At 31.3% G+C, this 26,972-nt stretch overlaps 2 protein-coding genes across 2 annotated transcripts; both read right to left on the bottom strand.

The window, feature by feature from the left end:
• Positions 1-751: 751 nt before the first annotated feature.
• On the bottom strand, positions 752-25,108 carry LOC132739573 (uncharacterized). The gene is made up of 10 exons (XM_060727300.1): positions 25,022-25,108; positions 13,786-14,548; positions 13,406-13,485; positions 11,416-11,651; positions 10,853-10,998; positions 10,056-10,162; positions 9,543-9,650; positions 8,476-8,580; positions 7,717-7,965; positions 752-7,334 (listed from the first exon to the last, which is right to left on the bottom strand). Exons 2-10 carry the CDS (start codon positions 14,541-14,543, stop codon positions 6,625-6,627), a joined length of 2,499 nt encoding a protein of 832 aa, XP_060583283.1. The 5' UTR covers positions 14,544-14,548; positions 25,022-25,108; the 3' UTR covers positions 752-6,624.
• LOC132739574 (uncharacterized) lies at positions 17,718-24,864 on the bottom strand. Its single transcript, XM_060727302.1, has 6 exons — positions 24,422-24,864; positions 23,937-24,043; positions 23,582-23,650; positions 23,157-23,231; positions 18,816-18,936; positions 17,718-18,555 (listed from the first exon to the last, which is right to left on the bottom strand). The coding sequence occupies exons 1-5, from the start codon at positions 24,693-24,695 to the stop codon at positions 18,823-18,825; spliced, it is 639 nt and encodes a 212-aa protein (XP_060583285.1). The 5' UTR covers positions 24,696-24,864; the 3' UTR covers positions 17,718-18,555; positions 18,816-18,822.
• Positions 25,109-26,972: the final 1,864 nt, after the last annotated feature.

Genomic DNA, 26,972 nt, shown 5'->3' with positions numbered 1-26,972 from the left:
TGGTTGATTAAAATACGAAGCTGACCTGGGTCACGGTATCGTCTATTAGAAATCAAATGGCGTCTTACAACCTGAGCCGAGTATGTATCATGGCTTCAAAAATATTTTAACGGAAGAGTAATAAAAAGAACTGAATGTTTGTTATAATTGATTGGTTTTGGAACAATTTCCAGCAGTAAGTTGTTTCTTTGGTTTTGTTTTATCAATTTATTGCGGGTTGGTACAATGACATGGTTTGAAATTGTGTTTTTACACGTAGAAAATCGAGTGGGGACAGGTTACACGTTCGTGTCCGACCTAGCAAAAATACGATATTCTATCCGAAATATCGGTTTGTTGTTCAAAAACGGTTTAAGTGGGGACAATAATGTTATTGTCAACGTCTAGTGATGTCATTTAGCTGCAATTTGTCATATAGCTTTATATGATTTATGTAAAAATGACTACAATTTTGATACTGGACTATATGGACAAAAGCTACTTAAGGAGTAAACTCCTCTATCCTTACTCAAAATACGTTATTTTACCTGTTGTACTTTGTGCACAGCCATTTTCCAGATTTAGCTTGTTTGATTAATTATGTACACTTAAGCTTCTTTAAAGGTTTCATAAAAAGTATTCACTACACCAAATCACGATTAAGGTGTTTCTTGTATTGAACCACGTTGTTCCATGCATTAAATCCATTCAATATCCGGGGTAATAGAAACTGTTAAAAACACAGCCTTTATGTAACATATAACTCAACAAGTTATAGTGAAGATAATTTTATTGATTCCATGATAAAAATCTTATGTCAATTCATTTCTTTATTTGTAAAACCAATTCGTTATGCATAGTCAGCAAATTTGGCTTTTATTCTAAACTTTGACATTTGGCATGAAAATATGATTTTAATTACAACTATAGTAATAGTAGATCTATTTTGTCAATTTATCCGAGCACGTCTTTCTATGTCTACATTTTTCTAATTTAAAAGCTGCTTTTTTACATTTAATAACTAGTAAATAATCCAAATTTCAATAACGGACCAACAATTCATAATACTTGTTATAGAATGACGATTTTAATGGAAAAAAACAGAATATATACATAATTAAATGATATATAGAAAAGAAATATAAATAAATTACTGTCATCAAAGGTTGAATAATGGATATAAATAAAAATAAAGAAAGAATTACATGTATACGAAACGACACATTTCAATATCAGAAATTGTTGATCCAAAATTTATAAAACACTAAAATAAAAATGGTTTTGATAGATTTTAAAAGTGTACTTTATCTTTAAGATAAAGAGATGCAGAAAACTTTTGATAAAAATCAAAATTCTTAGAAAAATAATAATTAAGAAAAAGAAGTTCATTCGTTCTTAAACTGGATGATACATACTATCATAGAAAACATGGCAGCTAAAAGTTATGAAAGGTTTTAAAATACAGTACATGTCATAATTTAATAAAGGAATGGACCAGAAAAATCAAAATCTGGTGGTTTTATTAAAATATCAGGTTCGAATAATAACGCAATTTCGTATTATTGCGGACACTTAAGAGTGCCAGTGTCCGAAAAAAACAACAACAACATGAAAACCCTAAAGGAACCGCAAGGAAATTAGTATATAAACAATTTAAACTCGATCGGCATAGGTATTAATATGACACACCGCTCTCCCTTTAAACAAGAGCGATCAGTGATAACATGTGTCGCCTCATGATGGCCAATTTCATGTTGAGACAAGTTTTGTGACAGACGGACAGTGCGCAACAAGACTTGGTACTGATCATTCCTGTAAAGTTTGGATAAAATTGCACCAGTAGTTTATGAGGAGTAGTCCGGACAAGCTTTTGTGTATCTGGCAACACAAGGACTTGAGCAACAGATCAATCCTGTAAAGTTTCATTGAAATTGCATTAGTGGTATAAGAGAAGTAGTCCGGACAAACTTTAAAAATAAAAATTATTAAAGGGCCATAACTCTGACAAAAATCATTGAACCGGAAAATGCTGACAATATGCACAACTAGACTTGGTACTGATCATTTCTGTAAAGTTTGGATGGAATTGCATCAGTAGTTCATGAGGAGTAGTCCGGACAAGCTTTTGTGTATCTGGCAACACACAGAAAAAAACACCTATTTATCAAAGGGCCATAACTCGGCCAAAAATCATTCAACCGAAAAACCCGTGCAATATGCGCAAGGACTTAAGCTACAGATCAATCCTGTAAAGTTTCATTGAAATTGCATTAGTTGTATAAGAGAAGTAGTCCGGACAAACTTTTTGTGACGGACGGACAGACGGAGGTTCTTACCAGAGCTACATTATGGGGTTTTCTTTTGTTATTTCTTTTGTTCTTTTTAACCCCACAATGAAGAAAATAACCCCACAAGAGAAACGGAATGAATGACATCAAAGACATCTATTGTTATGAGAACAATAGACCAAACCCCATTATGTAGCTCTGGTTTGTACGGACAGACAGACAGACGGACAGACATACGACGGAGAAGTGATCCCTATATGTCGCCACTACTTCGTAGAGGCAACACAATAAAACGATATTATGCGAGCTTCTGACGGGTTTAATATTAAGTTAATCAACGAGTTCAAAAATTCAGTAATAAATCTACACGAATATAATATTCTGTTTATCACATACCCAGATAAAAGACTGCTCTTAAAGTGAAACAGAATCACTTTCATTGACAAGCCTACAGTGTAACGCTTACATTTAGCGTGTCTTTACACTCTGTTTGTATAACGCAAATGACGTCATGTCAAAAAGTATGCACGGCCGTGCAATTCCACTTTTACGGAGTCGCAAAAGCGGCACGGGTATGTGATAAATTGTTTTATTTCCATTCTACCGACTTTTTGTCTACTAAGCACTCGCAATTCGAATACAAGAAATAGAATAAGGAAAATCGATGGGATGGGCCCAGATAAACTAGAAATAACATTTCAAACAATTTGTACACAGTCAACACAATCAGAAAATATATTTAAGTATACAAAACAATTTGTAGAATATAAAGGAACAACTTATATTTACACATCAAGTAAATCAATGCAACATTAGGTTAATTATATTATTTTGTAACTCGTTCATATTCAAAAGATATAGTACATTGATTAACATATTCTCACATGCAAACACTTCATTTCTCAACTCATATACAGAACATACAAAATCACAAACTCAAAAATTTTAAGTAAATATTCGGCTAATTCTTTAAATTATAATAAATATAGTATTAGACCTACGACAAGATATATACACAGAATATTTCTTTAAAACTGTTCAAAACAGTCTCAGAATAAAATAATAAAACATATTGATATATTAGCCACATCTTGCTTGCATAGTATAAACATTTATGATATTTATATTACATAAAATAGTGTAAAAAGAGATCAATTTTATACTTGAATGATGGTTTAGTCGGAACTAGCATTTGAAGGCAGCATTTTATAAAAGGTTAATGTATGGAATGATTAAATTCAGTAAGTAGCACAAAATATTTCACAAACTCAAATATAAATGTTTTAAACCAGAATAGGAGTGATGTAAATGTTATATTGACAAAATACTACAAAAATAACTAATAGACATACATTGTACTCTGTTAAGATTACACTGTGTTTTGAATACCTGATAGAAAAAAAAACACAATGAAATAGTGATAACTAGAAATGTGTCCATAGGACACGGGTGCCCCCACCGCGCCACTGTTCTGTCAATCTTATGACTCTAGGTCAAATATTTTTTGAAAACTAAAAATCTTTTACTAAGTAAAGGGCAAGAACTTTACAAATACTGAATAAATCCACAAGCAAACCCCAAGCTGCATAAGTACACATGCTGACCAACATTCTTGTAAACTTTCAGGCCTACAAGTGAAATACTTTTTGAGCTATGCATGAACAAGTTGAAAATTGTAAATTTATACTGCTGTAAGTCAAGGGCAATAACTCTAACAAATCTGAAAAAATCCACATGCAAAGTCCCAGGTTAATTCTAAGCTTCACAGTGATGTGAATCATTATTCCTGTAATTTAGTGATGTTGATCATTATTCCTGTAAAGTTGGTCGATTCTAACTCAAGCACTCAAGGAACAAATAACAACATAATGAAACGGTTTTTACTAAGTCAAGGGAAATAACTCTACCAATACTGAATAAATCCACAAGCAAAACCCCAGGTGCAAAACTAAATATGCTGAGCAACCTTCCCGTAAGGTTTAATGACTCTATGTCAAATTCTTTTTGAGTTACATGCGACACAAGTTGAAAATTGCAAAAAAAATTCTAAGTCAAGGGCAATAACTCTAAAAATACTAAATAAGTCCAGACGAAAATACCCAGGTACACAACTACACATGCTGATCAATATTCCTGTAAAGTTTCATGACTCTATGTCAAATCCTTTTTGAGTTACATGCGACACAAGTTGAAAATTGCAAAATTTTAGTAAGTCAAGGGCAATAACTCTAAAAATACTAAAACTATCCAGACGAAAATACCCAGGTGCACAACTACACATGCTGATCAACATTCCTGTAAAGTTTCATGACTCTAGGTCAAATATTTTTTGAGTTAGTGCGACACAAAAGAGAACGGACGGACGGAAGGACCGGACGGACGGATGGACGGACGGACAAGGGTAAATCTAAATGCCCGCCACTTAAGTGGGGGCACAAAAATCACAAACAATAAGCACTAACAAAACCATAACAAAACAAACAAAAATAAATAAAAAATGGGTCAAAGACAGAAAAGGCCGGGTTGCATTTGTATACCAAATATCATGAGGCTGTGATGTTACAAAATATTTTCCATTTGACCATTAATGTTGAAAATTTAACGAAGTCGGAAAACAGGAAATGGAAGAGTGACAGACCTGATATCAAATCCCACTATATGGGACCACTAGTTAATGCTGTATGCCAAATATCACGAGGCTGTGATAAGTAGTTGCTGAAAAAACTGTTACGAAAATTTCCTACCATTGACCATTAATGTTGAAAATTTAACTAAGTCGGTAAACAAGAAATGGAAGAGTGACAGACCTGATATCAAATCCCACTACATGGGACCACTAGTTAATGCTGTATCTCAAATATCACGAGGCTGTGATAAGTAGTTGCTGAAAAAACTGTTACGAAAATTTCCTACGATTGACCATTTATGTTGAAAATTTAACTAAGTCGGTAAATAGATGAAGTGGATGAGCGACAGATCTGAAATCGACTCCCACAGTATGGGATCATGTGTTAATGCTGTATGCAAAATATCAAGAGGCTGTGATAAGTAGTTGTTGAAAAAACTGTTACGAAAATTTCCTATCATTGACCATTAATGTCGAAAATTTAACTAAGTCGATAAACAGAAACAAGGATGAGTGACAGATTTGAAATCAAATCCCACAGCATGGGACAATGTGTCAATGGTGTATGCTTAATATCAAGAGGTTGTGATAAGTAGTTGCTGAGAAAACTGTTACGAAAATTTTTCCCCGCCCGCCCATAGCCCATCATTCACCATACTATAACCCAGGTTTGCACATGTGCAACCCGGCCAAAAAACAAAAAAGAGCAAACAACAACAACAGAATGACGATTGTAAACACAACTAGTATGTTAGAGTTACTCCTTATAAATGTATTGTTCACAAGTTAAGAGCCTAGTTAAAAATAATATATCATTATTACTACAGAAAATAATGCCGCCAGCATTACGAAATCAATTTCTTACAACAGTATACTTGGCTAAACTAGTTACAGACAAGGTGTACTGTTCCCATGTTATAATACATGATCTGACATACTGTCATGAACTGATTGACTGATTATATAATTATGATGTAAAATTGACGTCAGGCTAAGGTATAAACAATTAATATGTTGGCGCCTTTTTACTATACATCTATTTGAAAAGACAAAGTCTAATTGAAACAATGAAATGGTACTCTATTGCACACATACGTATGTGGGTTAAAATACAACTGATAAAAATTAACAGCCCTATATCAGTGAAAATCTAATCCGATATGATCATCAATACAAAACAACAAGAAAAATAAGTGGTATTTCTGGACATTAGACCTCCATGAGCAATTATTATTGGACGTTAAACACCAGAAAAACCAAATAAAGAAGAAGCTGCATCTCTGGGCATTGGAACACGATCCAGAGAACGGGCGGTAGACTAAGTCGTATATAGAGACTATAGCATTGCCGATGAAATGTTAGATATAGAACACCATCCAAACCAAACCCATCTATCAAATGCTTGTTGGCGACATACTGACAATAAAAATGTTATGCCAAATTTTGAAGCGTTTTAGATACACCATCCAAGAAGGGAGGACGGGACAATCAGTTTTCGAGTCCGTAATCGTAAAGTGTACCTACATCTCTTAAACCATGTGAATGTCAACGCAGATGTAAAAGAGACTGCGTTGAAGATTTTGGAAAAAAGGTAAAATGATGATGATGATGATGAAAATATTAGTTAAGTCACGATACCCTTTACAAAACAACAAAAAAACTATGACCAGACCAAGAGAGTATCAAAACTGTACTGTTATCATATATTTTCAAAAAGTTATACATTTTTACTTAATCATCTGTTTCGTGACCGAATATCTCTGTACATAACTCAACATTTTCTTTATTCATGATTTCATAAACAGACTGAAGCTTTACCCCTTGTTCAATGCAAAGACACTGTTGTGACCAGTTTGCCTTAAAATGTTCCATTGATGGGTCGTAATACCACTCTGGGTATCCACAAAGCAACACGGTGACAACAACCTTCCGACCATCGTTTAAACATACAATACCCGGAGACCCTGATGCACCTTTAGTGAACTTACAATGAAATAAAAATCTATGCTTGTTTGTAAGAGTTCTATATGGTTCGAACTCATAATCTCTTCCCTGTGGGTGCTGATCACATTTTGTGTGATCTTTACTCTTCACCCTTACATAAGCTCTGTTAACCTTGGTTTCTTTACTATTCATATCAACAATCTTATCAACTTTATTTATACCTAAAGGTTTACCCTCAGAATGCCCTACGAAGAAAAACTCCTGTGTAGAGTCGGGTGCTCGAAAGTAAGACAAGGGTGGTGGCATCGGAGTACCATATGCACTTTGAGAGAGCTCTAATACAGCTATGTCAGTCTTTGCGTTTCGAAAAGGTACGTTTCCCGTGAAGCTAAATTTGTTTTCCGTTTTTATTTCTCCTTCTTTTAAATACCCAAATACTGCATAAACACTTGCATTGGAGAGCGATGTTCGATTCGGTCTGCCGATACGACGAAACCCTGGAAGAAAAAAAAAATAGTCGTATGCTGGCAATTATATTTAAAGATTCATTTATTTTTGTTGTCTAGAATTTTTTTTATCTAACCCTTACTCCGCCTTTGGTGTCTCGTTAGTTTCCTATTACATTTTGCTACCCTACTGAATAGTACTGAGCACCGTTCCAGTTGTTTGTGTTGCAAGATTGTTTGGGTCTTTAATTTAGTGAACCTTGTTCTGCCTTGTTGGTATTAACTCTCATGTTTTACCGTCTTAAATATAAGCATTTTGTCAGACTAAGACTCTTTAATTTTTATGACTTATCCAAGTTTATCCAAGTCAAGAAAGCAACACAATAATAGTTAAAAAATTGAAAACATTTTTGATTAAAGGAAATGATCTAACCTGTTTGCTCCATAAGTTCTACAACATGTGCAGCCGTCATAATGTAGTTTTTGTTAAAACCAACACGAAACCCAGTTGCCGATCCTAGTGGAAAACAGATCATGCACACAGACTGCAGTGCCTCCCCATGTGCTTGCCACATTAAAGCAGATTCTTCGTATCCGGATGTGTCAATGAAATTTCCCCATGCAGATGCATTTGATTGACTATAGAATCTTTGAAAAAGCCTTTTATCTTGTAATAATGAGTCTGAAATATCAAGCATGTTATGATAGACATATATATCCGAATTGTTTACAATACATTCGTGTCCTTCTAAAACGTCAGTTAAATGTAACTCTTTTCTAATCATAATAAAAGTAATAACTATGAAAATTAATGTTCGATCTTGTTTAAACGTATGGATTCTATGGTTATTTCGAAGCAATCTTTCTTGAACCAACCTCAAATTCGTTTTCTGGGCTAACTAGTACTGGTGTCATATGAGGAAACATTGGTCCTGAACCTACATGAATAATCCTACGATTGAAAGGCATAAGTTTTGACCACTGTAGTACAGGTATGGGTTTTCATTGCAAATTTGCCCAACCAAAAGTCAGTAAGTTGTTTCTACTTAGCTATTAGCGAACTTCGGATATAACGAACGATATTTAATGTCCCATTGAGTTTGTTATCAGCGGAGTCGACTGTATACACCTTAAATGGTAGACGAGGTCTCCCTTTGGATTGAACAAATTCTGTTAATTAATTTCACTTTACCTGCTCTTGATTCTTTACGTCGTTTTGCATTTACACTATTGTCAGTACACTCAAATGCTCTTTTTTCGCCGCTTTTTTCATTCTCACGTTGCTTACGAGTATTGCCTAAAAATTGAACATAACACATATATTTACAAGATCTAAATATATTTATGTAACTTAATTACTGAATATATTAAAACATTTTGAATATTCACAGTAATCGAAGTGACATTGTACTACATAGAAACATCATTATTCCTCATGACAAATTGATTCGCAAACAAGAATGTATTTGACATTATTCTGTTGAAATGTATTTGACACAGTCTTATTGTTTGGCGCAATATTATATTTCTATTTGCAAAAAAAAAAATGAATACGAAAAACAATGCTTGAACCTTTTTAATTATTAACAGAAGGTATTTCAGAAGAAGTGCATCTACTTTTCTCTTGACAGTAAACTGAACACTGTCACGGTGAACTTGACATTTTGTCGAAAAATAAGTATTGCGAATAGAACCTTTCAATCTGCATACAAAAGTCTGAAGTTGCCAGGTCATTTTTATTTAATAACCAATTCTATGTTTTGACATGACAGGCTTTGAACAGAGACATTGACCTTACAAATGAAAATGAGTGCGGTAGATAGGGCTGCCTCAAGGTGAATCTAAATATCTATAGTTTCGATGTGATAATGTTGCTAGTATCATATATAATGACGAAAACCTAACCTCAAAGTTTAACCAAAGCTGACGCCGTCGGGTGGGTCATCACAAAAACTTTTTTTTGAACAATTGACCTAAAATTGGCAAACCGACTATGGTTAAACTTTGGGTGTCTAAAACTGTATTTAAATCTAGTTTTTGAAGGGAAATTCACATAAAGCTATTTAGAAAAGAAAACTTATGAAATCAAAGACCAACTTTTAACTCAATGACACCAGATATTTCAAAAAGGCCGATAAAGAAAAAGATGTCAATTATCAAAAGGGGTTTAATTGTGAACAAACGAATAATACACAATTGTATCAACTTGTTGAAGAATTAAATTGTGAATTTAAATGATTGTTTGTTAATTTGTCATACTTTTATTCCGGATGATAGACGATGTTCCACTGATACTTCTGTTGTCACAGTCTTCGAGAAATACTATCATTTTAAGGAAAACAGACTGTTTATCCTTAATGGTATCGCCTGAAATTTCAATAGTAGTATATACAAATAAAATATGAGCATATTTATTTGCCTTTAATATTAACCCGGAAACATTATTGTTACGGACAATTTTATTTCACACAAAAAATTGATTTGCAGCTAAAATAACTTTTACAATACCCTTTCGTTGCTTTACGGTAAGATGAGTAATCAAAAACTAGTCGAGTGCTGGCTAAGAAATAGAAAAAAAACTGCAAAGAACTGAATCAATGAAATAATTGGTTCTGATTATCTCAAAACTGGAGGTACACTCTGAAGAGTCACCTGGTGTCTGAAGATTTATGTTTGGTTTCTAATCAGAATTTATTTTCAAATGAGAAAGTTTTCATAAAGGACACCGTCAGTTTTACATGTCTCAAATCTATCATACTGTTATACACTTACATAACTTGGTGTCCATCACGTCGCAATTGTTAAGGTACGCTTTCCTGGCATTCATATTGTCCTGGTATTCTTTTACACGTGGCATTATAACAGAAACTCCAAGCAGTCTGACAATATAAAATGTAAATTTAGAAATTACAATGTCATTCAAAGGTTAATTATACTATAAAATGTTTTTTTTATTTCTCAAAATCTTTTCATTTTTGATGTACTTTTATAGTTTCAAAACAGTTGCTCATTGGCCAATTACTTGAACAATTTGTTTCTTCTGTTGCTTTTTGCAATTAATACAGTTATTTTGTGATTTAGTATGGAAATCAAAATACTATTTGTTTACATTTTCTTACTTTTATGACAAATAATTTCATAATTAGAGTTACTTTCTTTAGGTAACAAATATCTAAAATGCTCCTAAACCATTATTTTAACGTTGTCACACTTATGCTTGTTCTTTCTAAAGTAGTAAACAGTTAGTTTCTGAGGCATATAATGTGTCTACAATTAATGTAATGAAATGAAGTATTTATAAGAAAACAAACATTAAAAAACTGTTGTTTTTTCATATTTAAACTCTATATATATTACAATCATCACGGATTAATTACATTCGGATATCCATATCACGAAATTTATTACTGTACAATATATAAGATCGAAATTAATGATTAAATTTGAATTGATTAAACATGCATCATGTCAGGTCTTTCAAAATATCTATTTGAAAGACCCTGATCATGCCAAAGCAGCAAAATTGACACGCGGCATAATATTGACATGTAAGAATATACACAGCTCACTTCACTGGGGTATCAGATTCAATCAAACACTTTTGTTTAAAAACACCTTCTTCGCAGTTGGACCCGTGTAGATTGAATGGATGCAGATAATCGTCCCCATCTACACAAAATGCCACAACTGTTGCATTTCCTTTGTAATTTGTAACCTGTAAACAAATTAACAGATCAAATAGATATATGAAAAATTTAAAACATCAAAAGTTCACCCCAAACGAGTCACAGCAAGATTACTTTCTAAAAAATCTGATATGTTCAATCGCTTATATATCTTTTATCTTCGGGTGAAGCTCACCGAAGAGGAATCCTGTTAAAATAGACCAAACTATTGATGGCATTCATCGAAATGTGTCTCATCTCTCAAGTGTAAGTTTAGTAAAAGTCAATTTTTCAACACTAATGGTAATCAAATCTGTTTTCCACAAAACACACTAGGATACGTAATTTATCACGTGACTACGAACATTACTCATTTACTGAAGCGTAATCTGATACAAAAAAAAAATAGAATTCAATCTGTATACAATATGCAATATGTTTTGCCTATAGATACAATATCAACTTACAGAAACTGATGCAAGATGGCCATTCACTTGTTTTATTTGTCCGTCTTGTTTGCTTTTAGCTTTCTTTACAACTGTTTCTAACTGTGACTTGTAACGGAACGCCCCACAATCAGGCGATATATCAACACATACTCGAGGGTCATCGTTGTCAGGGCTGCGACTCTCTTCACCGACTGTTGGTTCTTGTTTCACTTTTAAAACATGGAAAGGTGGATTCATATTGTCGTCAGAGTTATCTGAGAGTGAAGGATGAGACGGAAATGAAATGAAATTAATGGATGTCGATTTCCCCAAAGAAGCATGAAATCAAAAATGAATTGGTTAAGGATCACAGGTTCGGTCACCGTCGGCCACCCACGGCCGTACCATTATCAACTTTATTGATAAGATGTTATGTAACATGTTAATCAAAAATGGGTATCCGATTGTTTTATATATATTACAATCATCACGGATTAATTACATTCGGATATCCATATCATGAAATTTATTACTGTATAATATATAAAATCGAAATTAATGATTAAATTTGAATTGATTAAACATGTATCATGTCAGGTCTTTCAAATATCTATTTGAAAGACCCTGATCATGCCAAAGCAGCAAAATTGACACGCGGCATAATATTGACATGTAAGAATATACACAGCTCACTTCACTGGGGTATCAGATTCAATCAAACACTTTTGTTTAAAAACACCTTCTTCGCAGTTGGTCCCGTGTAGATAGAATGGATGCAGATTATCGTCACCATCTACACAAAATGCCACAACTGTTGCATTTCCTTTGTAATTTGTAACCTGTAAACAAAATATACAGATCATATAGATATATGAAAAATTTGAAACATCAAAAGTTCACCCCAAACGAGTCACAGCAAGATTACTTTCTAAAAAATCTGATATGTTCATTCGCTTATATATATATTTTATCTTCGGGTGAAGCTCACCGAAGAGGAATCCTGTTAAAATAGACCAAACTATTTATGGGATTCATCGAAATGTGTCTCATCTCTCAAGTGTAAGTTTAGTAAACGTCAATTTTTCAACACTAAAGGTAATCAAATCTGTTTTCCACAACACACACTAGGATACGTAATTTATCACGTGACTACGAACATTACTCATTTACTGAAGCGTAATCTGATACAAAAAAAATAGAATTCAATCTGTATACAATATGCAATATGTTTTGCCTATACAATATTTCCAACCATTCAAAACTTACAGAAACTGATGCAACACAGCCATTCACTTGTTTTATTTGTCCGTCTTGTTTGCTTTTTGATTTCTTTACAACTGGTTCTAACTGTGACTTGTAACGGAACGCCCCACAATCAGGCGATATATCAACACATACCCGAGGGTCATCGTTGTCTGGGCTGCGACTCTCTTCACCGACTGCTGGTTCTTGTTTCACTTTTAAAACATTGAAAGGTGGATTCATATTGTCGTCAGAGTTATCTGAGAGTGAATGATGAGACGAAAATGAAATAAAATTAATGGATGTCGATATCCTCAAAGAACCATGAAATGAAAGATGAATTGGTTAAGGATCATAGGTTCGGTCATCATCGGTCACCCACGGCCGAACAATTAACAAATTTATTGATTAGATGTTATGTTGTTGCATGTTAATCAACCATGGGTATCCGATTGTTTGGATCCGTTTGTTCATTAGAGGATAACATTATGAACGAAAAAAGAACCCACCCCCCAAAAAAAAGAAAAGAAAAAAAAAAACAAAAAAAAAAGGCAACAACAACATTAAACAACAACAAGAACAGCAAAAATATATTATCATATTTACATCTATTAATGTTTTTATTTGAAATAACTAAGGGTATTTTTTGTTTGTTTCATTTTACACCACCTTATAGACGGTATTTGGTTGTACCGAAATCACTAAAATCCACGTAACATTGTTAAAATAGCCATCCACCCTTTAAATGATTTCGATTTATTTTCTTCTATGAAGTGCTATGCTTTACCTGATGACAGCGAGATGTCAAGTTCACTAGTCTCTTTTTTGACCCGATCAACAACCTTAGTATCTGCTGGTAAACTAATGCTAAAAAGAAAGAATGATGGGTATAATTAAATAGTGAATATTGAAAATATCAGAATACCAATGAAAATGAAAAATAATAAGTTAGGAAAGCTAATTACCGTATTACTTAATGTAACAGTAATAATTCAACAATAATATTATATATTAACATTAACCATCAAAAGGCAGTTTAAGTTATATTTAGTCTTTACATACTTGGAAGACTCTAACGTTTTGAAATTTAAATATACCCACAGTAACCCCTGATAAACCCATGTCAATTTACAAAAAAGAAGTATTTTAAACTATACTCGTTTTAACCTTTCAGTATTGTCCGGTTCAAATACGCTTTTTTGTCTGTTTTGCTTCAGTATCATCCGGAGTTCTCTAAGGACGTCCTTTTCTTTCCTGGCTATATCTATACCGTGGTTTTTAAGAATATCTACATTGTCTTGGTCAAGAATCTTATGACTTCTTCGACAGTTTTTGAATTTGCAAGTTTCATTAACGTAATGTTTACATACATGTAAAAATGGACAGGCTGTTTTCTGTCCCTTATGTTTACATTTGTCATTTCCGACATTATAAAATTTACATATTTCTGGTACAATACGATTAATGCCTCGTGTAAAAACATAATTTAGTCCAGGCATCGAAATGTTACTTAAATAGTTTTCTTCTAGAACTTTTCTGTTATGAATTGTGTTCAAGTCATGACCAAAAGAACACTTATTTCCAAAGCTACAGCTACCAGATAAAACCATGCGTTTGCAAATATGCAGACTTGAGCAACCATAGGTACCTAAGCATTTTTGTTTCGAGCAGTGCTGCTTGCAGATCTCAACTTTTATTTTGAGATCCACAAACGGTTGCTTGTAGAGAGAAAATTTATCTTTATTATTGCTAAACATTGCTATAATGGTTTCCTTGTCGTCGTCGATATTTTCAATAACTTCGCCAAGCGACAAAGGTCTCTTTTTGTTGACTATTAATTTAATCAACTTCTTGACAGTGTCACTGTCATCTCCCTTTCCCTCTTTAAAAGGGGGTTCTAAATCTTGGTTGTCTTCCCCTTCCATGAATCCTGTTTATAAAGAAAAATAGAATAAAACAGAATAAAAATTGAAACAAAGAACACAATCGAATAAATATTTTGCGTGTTTTCTTTGGTTTTCAAAATATCTCGCTGGTTAATAACTCAATAAGAAAAACATTTTTCAAGCATTTGTACATACGTCCATATGTAACTGGCATCGACAAACGAACACTATTTTTTGTGTATCTACCCCTCTTCAGACGGTAGCTCTTTGTTTGCTTTTTTTTTCATCTTTAATGATCATTATTAATTTTCCGCTTACAAATACCTAAACAAATATTGTACTGTGTGTAAAATAAAACCATGTCATGTGTTTTAATTAACAAATATTCAGCACTATTATGTATACTCATATGTTATATTATGTAACTTGAGTAAAAATAGATATGTTCTGTTCAGTTCTGTTTAATAATTTGAAATTTAAGATTTGATATTATCATTTATCCTTCTATTATGAAACCATTTCACAAACTAATCGAAGAAACGATTAAAATATCGATCAAACGAACGAACAAAAAACCCTAATCAATTAATATCCTCTATACAAAATGAAATGAGATAAATACAATTTGACCTATAATAAAAAAATAGTATAAGGCACCTTCTTATTGATTATTGAACTCTTAATGTTTTAATCCTTTTCTTTTCATCGTAGATTTATTTCAAGTAAATATGAAATGAATAAAATTTACAAATATAATGGTTACACTGTAATACATAAAGTCATACCTTACAAATATTACGATTTATCGATCAACAGTAATACGTTAAATCAATATACATATACTAATGGTTATGCAGTAATACATGAATCAATGTCTTACATATATAATGGGTATACAGTAATACATAAATAAATAGCTTACAAATATCAATGGCTATACAGTTACACATAAATAAATACCTTACAAATATCTATGGCTATACAGTAATAAATAAATCAATATCTTACAAATATTACTTGCTTTACATAAAGCAATTTCTTACAAATATTAATTGTTATACAGTAAAACATAAAATCAATATCTTACAAATATTAATGGCTTTACATAAATACATAAATCAATATCTTACATATAATGGCTATACAGTATTACTTAAATAAATACCTTACAAAAATTAATGGCTATACAGTAATAAATAAATAAATATGTTACAAATATAATGGGTATAGAGTTAACAGTAAAACATAAATTAATATCTTACATATATAATGGGTATACAGTTATACATAAATCAATAACTTACATACATAATGGGTATACAGTATACATAAATCAATTTGTTACATATATAATGATTATACATTAATACATAAATCAATATCTTACAAATATTAATCGCTATACAGTAATAAATTAATCAGTATGTTACAAATATAATTGGTATTGTCTACAGTAAAACCAGGCTGGTAAAACATAAATCAATATGTTACATATATAATGGTTATACATTAATACATAAATCAATATTTTACATATATAATGGGTATACATAAATACATAAATCAATATATTACATATATAATGGGTATACATTAATACATAAATCAATATCTTACATATATAATGGGTATACATTAATACATAAATCAATATGTTACATATATAATGGGTATACATTAATACATAAATCAATATGTTACATATATAATGGTTATACATTAATACATAAATCAATATGTTACATATATAATGGTTATACATTAATACATAAATCAATATGTTACATATATAATGGTTATATATTAATACATAAATCAATATGTTACATATATAATGGTTATATATTAATACATAAATCAATATGTTACATATATAATAGGTATACATCAATACATAAATTAATATCTTACAAATATAATGGCTATACATTAATACATAACTCAATATCTTACATATATAATGGGTATATTTCAATACATAAATAAATATCTTACATATATAATGGGTATACATTAATACATAAATCAATATCTTACATATATAATGGGTATACATTAATACATAAATCAATATGTTACATATATAATGGGTATACATCAATACATAAATCAATATGTTACATATATAATGGGTATACATTAATACATAACTCAATATCTTACATATATAATGGGTATATTTCAATACATAAATCAATATGTTACATATATAATGGGTATACATTAATACATAAATCAATATCTTACATATATAATGGGTAAACATTAATACATAAATCAATATGTTACATATATAATGGGTATACATCAATACATAAATCAATATGTTACATATATAATGGGTATACATTAATACATAAATCAATATTTTACATATATAATGGGTATACATTAATACATAAATCAATATGTTACATATATAATGGGTATACATTAATACATAAATCAATATGTTACATATATAATGGGTATACATTAATACATAAATCAATATGTTACATATATAATGGGTATACATTAATACATTAATCAATATGTTACATATATAATGGGTATACATTAATACATAAATCAATATCTTACATATATAATGGGTATATTTCAATACATAAATCAATATGTTACATATATAATGAGTATACATTAATACATAAATCAATATGTTACATATATAATGGGTATACATTAATACATAAATCAATATCTTACAAATATTAATGGCTATACAGTACAGTAATACATAAAATCAATATCTTACACGCATTCATAGTTATAAAGTAATGTTTTCATACACGATAGTAAAATATTTTAAACCGATTCTTGATTGCATGACGTAATCTTATTGTATATAAACAAAGAAATAGGTCATATCAAGTTTGTGTACATATAAATCTACACTTTAAATCTACAGAAGCGCCTTATTACACTTTAAATAAACAAAAGTATCACACAAACACATAAATATACAGTAGGCTGAAAATAATGCAATAATAGGGCTACATAGATCTAAATAGATCTCTATATTATATATATCGATTAATCAATATCAATTGCTTTCAGTAAATTCCACTTTCGTTTTCAATATAAAACGGAGAAAGTGTACAAATACACTCTAAGTTACATCGTATTTCAACTTGTTTATGATGTGTAAAAAAATATGTCATAAGTCGTTCATAATAGACCCCCAGAAACATAATCTCAAAACTTAAGTTAGTGATGTCGGACATTTTTCAAAACTTCATAAAACCATAGAGTGTTATACATCAAATTAAAGGTCTTTAAAAATGCAACAAAACTGTGCTTATTTCAATGAGATATCTTTTATAGTTACGGAGAAAATTGATTTTGAAATTTTTGAAAAAATGAAAAAACCTGAAAATTTCTGCCGAATTTCTGTAATAATGTTTAAACCTTATAATCTTTCATTCAAAACTCAAATTTTCCATTTTCAACACTTACACTTCATTTTTAATTTCCAATTTCACATGCACATTCAATATTGACATTTAACACTTTGCTGTCCAGATGATAGGACTTTTTGTCAGCCCAAATATATTACCCCAAGCGTGATCAAACAGATCGTCAGATATGTATTTGGGAGTTACATATACATGTAGCAGACTGTTTCTACTGAATAAGTAAAACCAATATCCTACTGTAACTTTTCTTCTGTATGTATTCTCACATGGAAATTTAAATCACTTTCAGCCATATATGAGTAAACACAGTTAGAATTCACATATAAATCTCTTTCCAATTTTCTCAGTTCTTTACATGTGATAGTCGAATTTACAATTTTTGTCTTCAAACTTCAGGCTTTATTTTAAGTCTGTTGCTAGAGAATATTCACATTTGCATGGTTTCCTTCCAGTATGTTTCTCATAAGTCTTCCCCTACACCCCAGAAAACTTTCAAAAGCCTATTAATTAATTGTCTTCTGTTTTCATTGAACACCGCACCGCCTTTCCTTGATGATTTTGTTTTTCATATTTTACAAACACTTAATGTATTTGTAATTAACACTTCAATACAAATACCATAGGAAACCAAGCTGCAAAAGATGGAACAAAGTATAAAAATAATTATTTTTTTACTAAAATTTAAGAAAAAGAGCAAAATTGATGCACTTAAAATAACTAGAAAAAAAAACAAATAATGAATGAAAGACCTAAGAATCGCATTATTGTTGAGTTATTCATATTCTAAAGCTGTTACAAAAAGTAAGAAAGCTGCATCACTCAAAACATTGAAGCAATGATTTTGTCTTTGAAAATGTGAATGACATGGCATATTATTTTTTTAACTACTTACCAAATATCTAAACCAGTATTTGAAGATCAGCATTTTCCTCATCTGAATCTAGTCGATGGTAAGTGTATACAGCTGGGTCATCATCATAAATAATATTGAACCAGGCAGGAAAAGAAGGAACCTGTATCAAAATAGGATATAAATATTCAATCGGACATCTAAATGCAAGAAATTTTGTTGAACAAAATGGCTCAGGATAAAGACACATTTTCTGTCAATCAAATTAGTCATAGAATAATAATAAAATATGAATGACATTTAACATTACTGAAATGAGTTAGATTGCATTATTATGTACCACTACTATATGAAAGATCATAAATGAGTAGTATAAAAAATATAAACACTTACAATATACAATTACTGTTAAAGTATCAAATGTTAGTATGCTGTGTTAGAAACTTTAGAAAAGAAGTAACAAGTTTAGATGAAGCAAGCAATGTAATAAGCAACGTAACAAGCAATAAAAAGTAGCAAGCAATAAATTGACCTGCGATATAACTTTCCCATGATACCACTGGCTCTGTCCATCTTTCTGAAATCGGTGTCTAACCCTCTTTCCAACTAATATATGCTGCACTGAATTTGAGTCTCCAACTATCGCTTGCGATACAAGTTCCTTTAAATTCTTGGTAAGTTCTTCTTGAGAGAAATCCTGACGATTCTTTGAAAAGTTGAAAAGTGTCTTATCACTGGGAATTTGGTTAAGGACATTTTTCCTGAACCTTAATTGCGCTTTTAAGGCATTCATTTTGGCTGTTTCACTGTTGTAAGAAAGCAACATATTGTCTACCTCACTTTCAGTTTGCCACAATCCGTGATTTATAATTTGTTTGGTAAACTCCTCCTGTTGTTTAATTTTTTCTTGTCTGGCAACTTCGTTCTTTTGAATTTTCTCCTGAATTGCAAGCCTCCTTCTCTCTTGTATTTCACTTAATCTAATTTTATAAGTATTTCTCTTTTTTTTCACAGATTTTGATGCCTTTTTTATAAGTTCTTGTTTTTCTTTTTCATTTTTGGAATTTAACCAGTCTGTAGTGTTATTATTCAAAAACATTATTGAAGCTTCAGCTGCTAATGTGCTTATGTTTGGTTTCGTTCTCAACAGGTGGTCCAATTGGCCAAATACACTCTCAGCAAAACAAGATGTCTTGGGGGCATTTTTAAGTTTTTCCTTCATTTCATTGGATATCGCAGTCAGTTTACCTCCTGGAAGATGATCAGCAAACAACTTTCTACTAAGAGTACACAGGGTTGGTAGAAGTGTTTGAAGGAAAACCTCAACCATTGCGTCATGTTCATTGGCAGTGACAAGAGATGTGTAAATAACATCTTTATCAATGGCAGTGCATTCACCAAAGATCAGCAGTTCACCTTTCATGAATGCTTGAATGTTTTTTGAACAGTCTTCTAAAAATGTAACAACTTCCAGATATTTTAAATTCATATCTGTTATTGACACTTGTTTGTCTTCTAATAGGCACCAAAGAGGACAAGTTACCAGTTTGCTTATTAAGCCAAGAGCTTTCAGCCCAGCAACAAGCTCTGGGGTTTTAAGGCCTTGCAACACAGATTGCAATAGCTTGTTACCTGCACCAAATTTTTCCAAATAATCAATCATTATTGAATGCATAAAATACACAGCTGCAGCATTGGAAAATAATATGTTGAACCTAGTACCCCTGTATGAGCGTAATGGTACAGAACGCAATTGATGTTCAACTAAGAAATCTCTGGCAAAACTCTTAAAATTACCCTGACAGCCACTTTTCTGATCCCCTCCAGATCCAACTCCAAAGGCCTTAGATGCTTCTCTAACCAATCGTATTACACCTGGGTCTGAATCATATTCATGCTTACTTAAAACATTGGCGTTACCATCAAACATACTTCTTTCAATTTCTTTTATGCACAATCTAGATGCCTCGGCAAAATTTACAAGGGCATGTAACCCACAGAAAAAATTACAATGTTTCTAGGCAACTTTTCTGCTTCATAAATAATTTTAATTAAAATAATCAGGGGTAAAACATTTTCCCCAAATTGGTACAAAAGTTTTTAAATTTTTAAATTTAGTGCAGCCCGTCGGGCCTAGTGGCAAAAATTTTGGGGACAATGTTCTTTGTTTTTATTCCCCTTTTTGACAGCTTTTTCATTTAGGTTTCAAAAACTGTTTTTAAAACTTTTTTAAAGTATCTAAGCGATTTTGTCTCAATATTTGACCCCAATACCATAAAGCTCCTTTTGAACACTGGCTTCATACCCCCTATATTATCCCATACTTTGATGTTCCCTCTGTCATGAGTACAGTACTTTTATCAATGGCAAAAACCTCATTTATGTGTGCTTGGGCAATGTAAAGTCTGTGAAGACTCATATCAAGAACTGTTGAACGACAAGGTAGTTTGTTGACTGTCAAGTCAAGTAGCTTTAAGACACTTTCAATTTCAGCCGATACCTCGGATGCATTAACTTGGAGATTAAGTATTTCATACACACAACTTTTTAATTTTGCTGTATAGGTCTTACTTTTGTCATCAAATACAAAAACCTTATCATTACTATTGTCATTAATTGTGTCCTCCAAATAAGTTATACTGTCTTTTAATTCACTGATTTCTTTTTCATTACAATGTATACAATCTTTTAATTCATTGATTTCTTTATCTTTTTCAAGTAACTTCTTTTCTAATAAACCTATCTTCAATTTATTTTCATCACAACACTCCCCGTTATTAGTTTTTTCCAATATTCTTACTTTATTTGAATTGTATTTTTCTCTAGCAAGAGTTCTTTTCAATTTCTTTTGACAATCAACTATTTTTTCTTCCTTTTTACTCAATTGCTTTTGACAATCAATTATTTGATCTTCTTTTTCATCTAATTTAACCATTATATTAGAAACTTTATGGCATAATTCAACAGACTGCTTTTTCATTTCTCTCATAGAACTATTTAAATCTAATGATTCTGTACATGTAACTTTTGGAGAACATTTGTTGGCACAATGTTGAGGAAAAGAATAATTAGAATTTAGAAATATTTCATATGTTGAGTCATTTGACCTTTCAGACGATCTTTTGATATATTTCATATCCTTTGTTAATTTTTTAATTGATAACTCATAGGACCTCAGACTTGGTTTCAGTTCATTAGGATTTTTCTCAGACAGAAATTGCACACATTTTTTCTCACCCATCTCTCTCAAAAATGTCAAAATTTCACCATTGGTTACTGCCATTTTAGAATTTTTTGATGTTTTAAGTTTTAAATAACTGTATTTGATATTCTAATATATCATTTATTTACCAAACTCATATTTTCAATTATACAGATATATGTACTGATTCAATGACTACCAATGAAAATTGTTTGGCAATAAGAGTCAGATAAATATTCATTTTCTACATTTTCATCATCTTCATCATATTGTGTATGTTCACAATCTAACTGATGTTTCTTAAAAGCCACCATTGTTTGTGACAAAATATTGTCAGTAAAAACATTTGTAAAATGATAAAAATCTATAGTTTGTGAGCTTGTGTCACAACAAACATTCCCACTTTCAACAGTTTGTGTTTCTCTGTCTACATAAATAGTATTGTCATCAAATGCTAGAGTATTTTCAACAAAAAAGGTTGTCCTGTGGCACAAATTTGATTTACAAAAATTCTTATTGAACACTTTTAAATTTTCACATTCAACTAGTGTAAGCTTGGTCTGTGTTGAGTTCTCGACAACCTGTAAGAAATGACTACCTTAAGAAGAAAGCAAAAAATAAAAGCAAAGCCAAAAAAGCAAAAGCAGTTAATTGTCAAGGGAAACCATAAGCAAAGCCAAATAAGCAAAGGCAGTTAATTGAGAAGCAAATATATAAGCAAAGCCACCAAAGCAAAAGCAGTTACTTGTTATAAGCATAATGTTATATTCAAACATGGATAAGCAGTTATAAAGTTAGTAAGGCATGAACTACATAACTAGAGGAAGGGTTAATAAGCAAATGAAGTGATTAAATGCCAAACACTACACATACAATTCTAAAATACATGAATGTGATATCAATGCCTCTTCCTATCATTTAGGGTATTTCATTTTAGTGTTTACATTTTCCTGATTATCTATTTAATATCTTGATTATTTTAGGCTTTTCATAATTCTCTTGAAAGTTTAACTATCTCTTCTGTAACAGTATTCCAGTATTTTTTATAGTATTATATACTTAATGTTATTGATGAAACTTAAGTGTTATTTTTAGATGTAAGAGAAAATTAACATTTGATACACATTCATGCATTTTCTTGGTTAGTTAAATAGTAATTACATGCATTAAATGTCCATTACCTGGTCTGTAAGTATGTCGTCTTCCAAATCTGTAAGTATGTCGTCTTCCAAATGCTCTGATGAACCTGACAATGCCTGAGAAGAGTTTTTTAAAATACATAAAATAATAATTTCTCAGCAGATATACTTCTGTCTACATGTACAATAATTGTGAAATAAGTATCAGATCAAATATGAAAAATCAGTCCACAATCAATTCATGCAAACTATTTCTTAAAAGTAAAGGTACTTAATAGATAATATGGGTAAGACAAGGCCTAATCTGTCTATAGACAGTAAGACTACATGTGTATATCGAACAGGAAATTAAATAAAATTAAATAAAAACAAGTACAACATTGACGTTCATAGGCTTTGCATACTTTTAAATTAACATTCATGAAGTGCGTAAAAAAGTAAATAATAAAAATAATTCATTAAGTTACCGGGTCTTTAAAGTCTGGAAAGGAGTTCTTCTCAGTCAAATAACGTCTTCTTTTAAACACTGGGCTTGGCTGTAAAAAAATGTGCTAGTTTCTTTAATAAGTTCATAACATATTAATAATGTAATTCCACCAACAAATAGTTAATTTTAAATTGCACTATTGAAAAGCCATATATGCCATAATTCTCTTTCATCAATACTATGATAACCTTGTGTATCATCTGTTAAGACCATTTTAGAGTGGAATCATTTGTACCAAAGCTACTATCCAATGGCAATGTCCTTATGTTTACTTTACAGGAAGATAATAAATAAATTGAACATTCAATCAATATACTAATTTAATACATAGTTACCGTAAAAGAAGACTCAGAACTAGAACTAGAAAAAAGATCTGCTTCAGCGTCAAATTGCTCACTGTTACTGGGAGACGAGTCATGGGTGTCTTGAAACATACCAATCTCTAAAAAAATGTTTAAAATATTAAACTTTCTTAAGAAATATATAAATAAATATCAAAAATATAAGTAATAAAAACATTTACAGCAATAAAACACGTTAAAGTTGTAACTATAAAGGTGATACAGCTCTATATGTATAAATTACATGTTTGTTTACATCGCGAAATTATGTGTCAGATCATCATTGTTGTTGTTGTTCGGGAAGAAATTGCACTTCCGTTTCACGGTGGGTGACTTTAAAAACATTGCGCCGGAAGGCGCCTTAAGGAAATTAAAGTTTAAAATCATAATTAAATAATAAACAGGCAGGTAAAGCTCCTATTTCTTTCTTAATATTTCGAATTAATAATAAGTCATATTGTGGGCCGGTCGAAACTTACCAATTTTCAAGCCAGAATTTTGGTGCAAAATATGCTTTGGCGCCTCAAAAACACGACCTAAACCAATCAGAATGTCTTTCTTCTCTCTTTTGATGTATAAACCATTACGATTGGTCAACCGAAAGTCTCGTGAGATCCATTCTAACAACCCACCTGTCACGAGATATTGAAAATGGCCGCGCCCATGAAAACTTGAAAACCCGGAAGTGACCCATTTTAACGATCGATTTCTCATCGATTTCGAAAATAATGCACGATCAAATTGTTCAAACATGTAAATCAAATAGTATTCTATTGAATTATGATATTGAAACGAACTGGGTAGGCCATATTAAATATGAAATCCAGCATTTTCATGGTGTTATATTCAATTACGTCAGAAGGGGGAAACAAAATGGCGGAAAAGTCCGACATCGCTACTTAAGTATCACACATTTGTAAACAGTGATTTCCTTTTTATATAAAAATACAAAGCGCTTTGTTCATAGGTAAACGAATGACGAAGGCTTAAACTTTGAAAGCATGAAAGTCTACAAAAGCTAACAAAAGAAATTATATAAAAAATTAAAGTAATAGATCTAGATCTACAAAAATGCTTACTCAGTATTTGTAGTAACCGCCACGGAAGTGGAATTCCAGATTGAAATAGCGCATGCGTCACCCGCTCCGATAAGGAAACCGTATTTATTGCAAAACGCGCGCGAAGATAAACACGGGAGGAGGAACTGTTACACGAGGTATGTAGTTCTAAATGATAACTTGTCAGGAGTTCTTGTGATAACTGTCACGAAGTTCGTCGGAAAACATTTGTATATACTACAAAAACACTCGTCAAAATGGTAATATTCATCTTTAAAAGGTGAGTTTTAGGTGCTAAATTAAACTTTAATTATTAAGCTTGTCTTTGACATGTTATCATAAGAACTCCATCCCTTGTGTAACAGTTCCTCTCCCGTGGATAAGCTGAGTAAGGTATGACGGAGATGAAAGCATGCATCAGTGAAGCAAGCGCCGTTGTTGCGCGCTTTTTTTTTATATACCTGACTCAGGGCACCATGTAAAATAACTGTCTGCAATCACGGCTGCCAATAGCATTCCATACGGAAAAAAAATAAAATAAAAAAAAATAACAAAAATATTTATTAATATGCAAGAATAGCTAATATATCGTTTTTCGTGCATAGACATCTGCAGAATCTCTAAGACTTTATTTAATCCATCGCTCTGTGACCTTGGGCTTGAATGCTATGGAGGGCGTTCGTTGCCGAAATTCCAGACATGTAAAGTTTTCCTTTTGAAAACTTCTTTTGAATATGCGAACGTGTATGTCTAGCATTTTTTATTGTATTCGTGCACAACAAATATTTGAAGGCACCCGCTATTAAATAACAGGTTTACAACTGACTTAACATGGAAGACAACAAATTTACCAGCTCGTAACAATACATATGCAAGCTTGCACACTTATAGATATCTATCTGTACGTGTGATAAACAAATGAAATGTAAAACTCGACTTTTAGAAAACGTGTTTCAAGTTGTAGAACTACAAGAGTACGTTTACACTGTAACATGCTTTAAATACAAAGTAAAACGATTTTAAGTCTTTGAGTGTTACTGAAATCTAAGGCCAATTATCAAACTCGGTGCCTATCCGCCTTTTAGGAAAACACGCCATCCCTTCTTACTTTTTTATTTTTTAAACAATTTAAATAATATTAGTATCAAACGAAAGATTACTTCATAAGCTTTCGATGAATGCCTCAGAAATAAAAATGAATTAAATAGATGTACTAAAATTTTTGTGTCAAAGTTTACTTTTTTATACCCTCTGAAACTCACACAAGAAAAACACAGGGTCACATCAAAACTTTTTTTTAAATAAATTCCTTAATTAATTTTAATAATTTTGGATTGAATTAAAAGAGTGCTTCATAAGTTTTATAGTCTTTGATAATATAATGCCTCAAAAATAAAAATGAGTTAAGGAGAAGTATTAAAATTTTCGTTTCAAAGTTTATCATGTTATTTTCTGAAAACCACACTCTGAAATTCAGTAAGAAAAACACGGCATCCCTACTTACTTTTTATTTCTTGATCAATTTTAATAATTTTGGTGTCAAATGAAAGAATTTTTCATGAACTTTCTAGTGATACTTTAAAATAAAAATTAATTTCGTAGAACCATTAAAATATTTGTTTCAAACTTATCGTTGTTTATTTTTTCTCTCCCTTAAAACCACACTCATATATTCGGCAAGAAAATCACGGCTACTTTATAAAGTAACCAAGTTTCAAAATAAAAAAAAATGAATATAGAATAAAAGGTAAGACCATAAGCTTCAAGTATATTAAACAAGTATTTATTTAGATGTATACTGAAAATACCTCATTAAAGATTGCACATATTTGTTACGGACAAGTACTTTTTTTTATTTTATCGCCGATGTTTCTCAGGAAAACACGAGGTTACATAATAAATAAGTGCATAAGTTATATTAATCATTTTATAAAAGTCAAAGATTGCACGGGCAACTTCATTGTGCATTGTC

This window comes from Ruditapes philippinarum, unplaced genomic scaffold (genome assembly GCF_026571515.1).
Source record: "Ruditapes philippinarum isolate M1 unplaced genomic scaffold, ASM2657151v2 ctg4533_1_1_1_1, whole genome shotgun sequence".
NCBI classification, from domain to species: domain Eukaryota; kingdom Metazoa; phylum Mollusca; class Bivalvia; order Venerida; family Veneridae; genus Ruditapes; species Ruditapes philippinarum.
The sequence above is the reverse complement of the archived record's forward strand: the minus strand, read 5'-3'. Positions and strand labels throughout refer to the sequence as shown.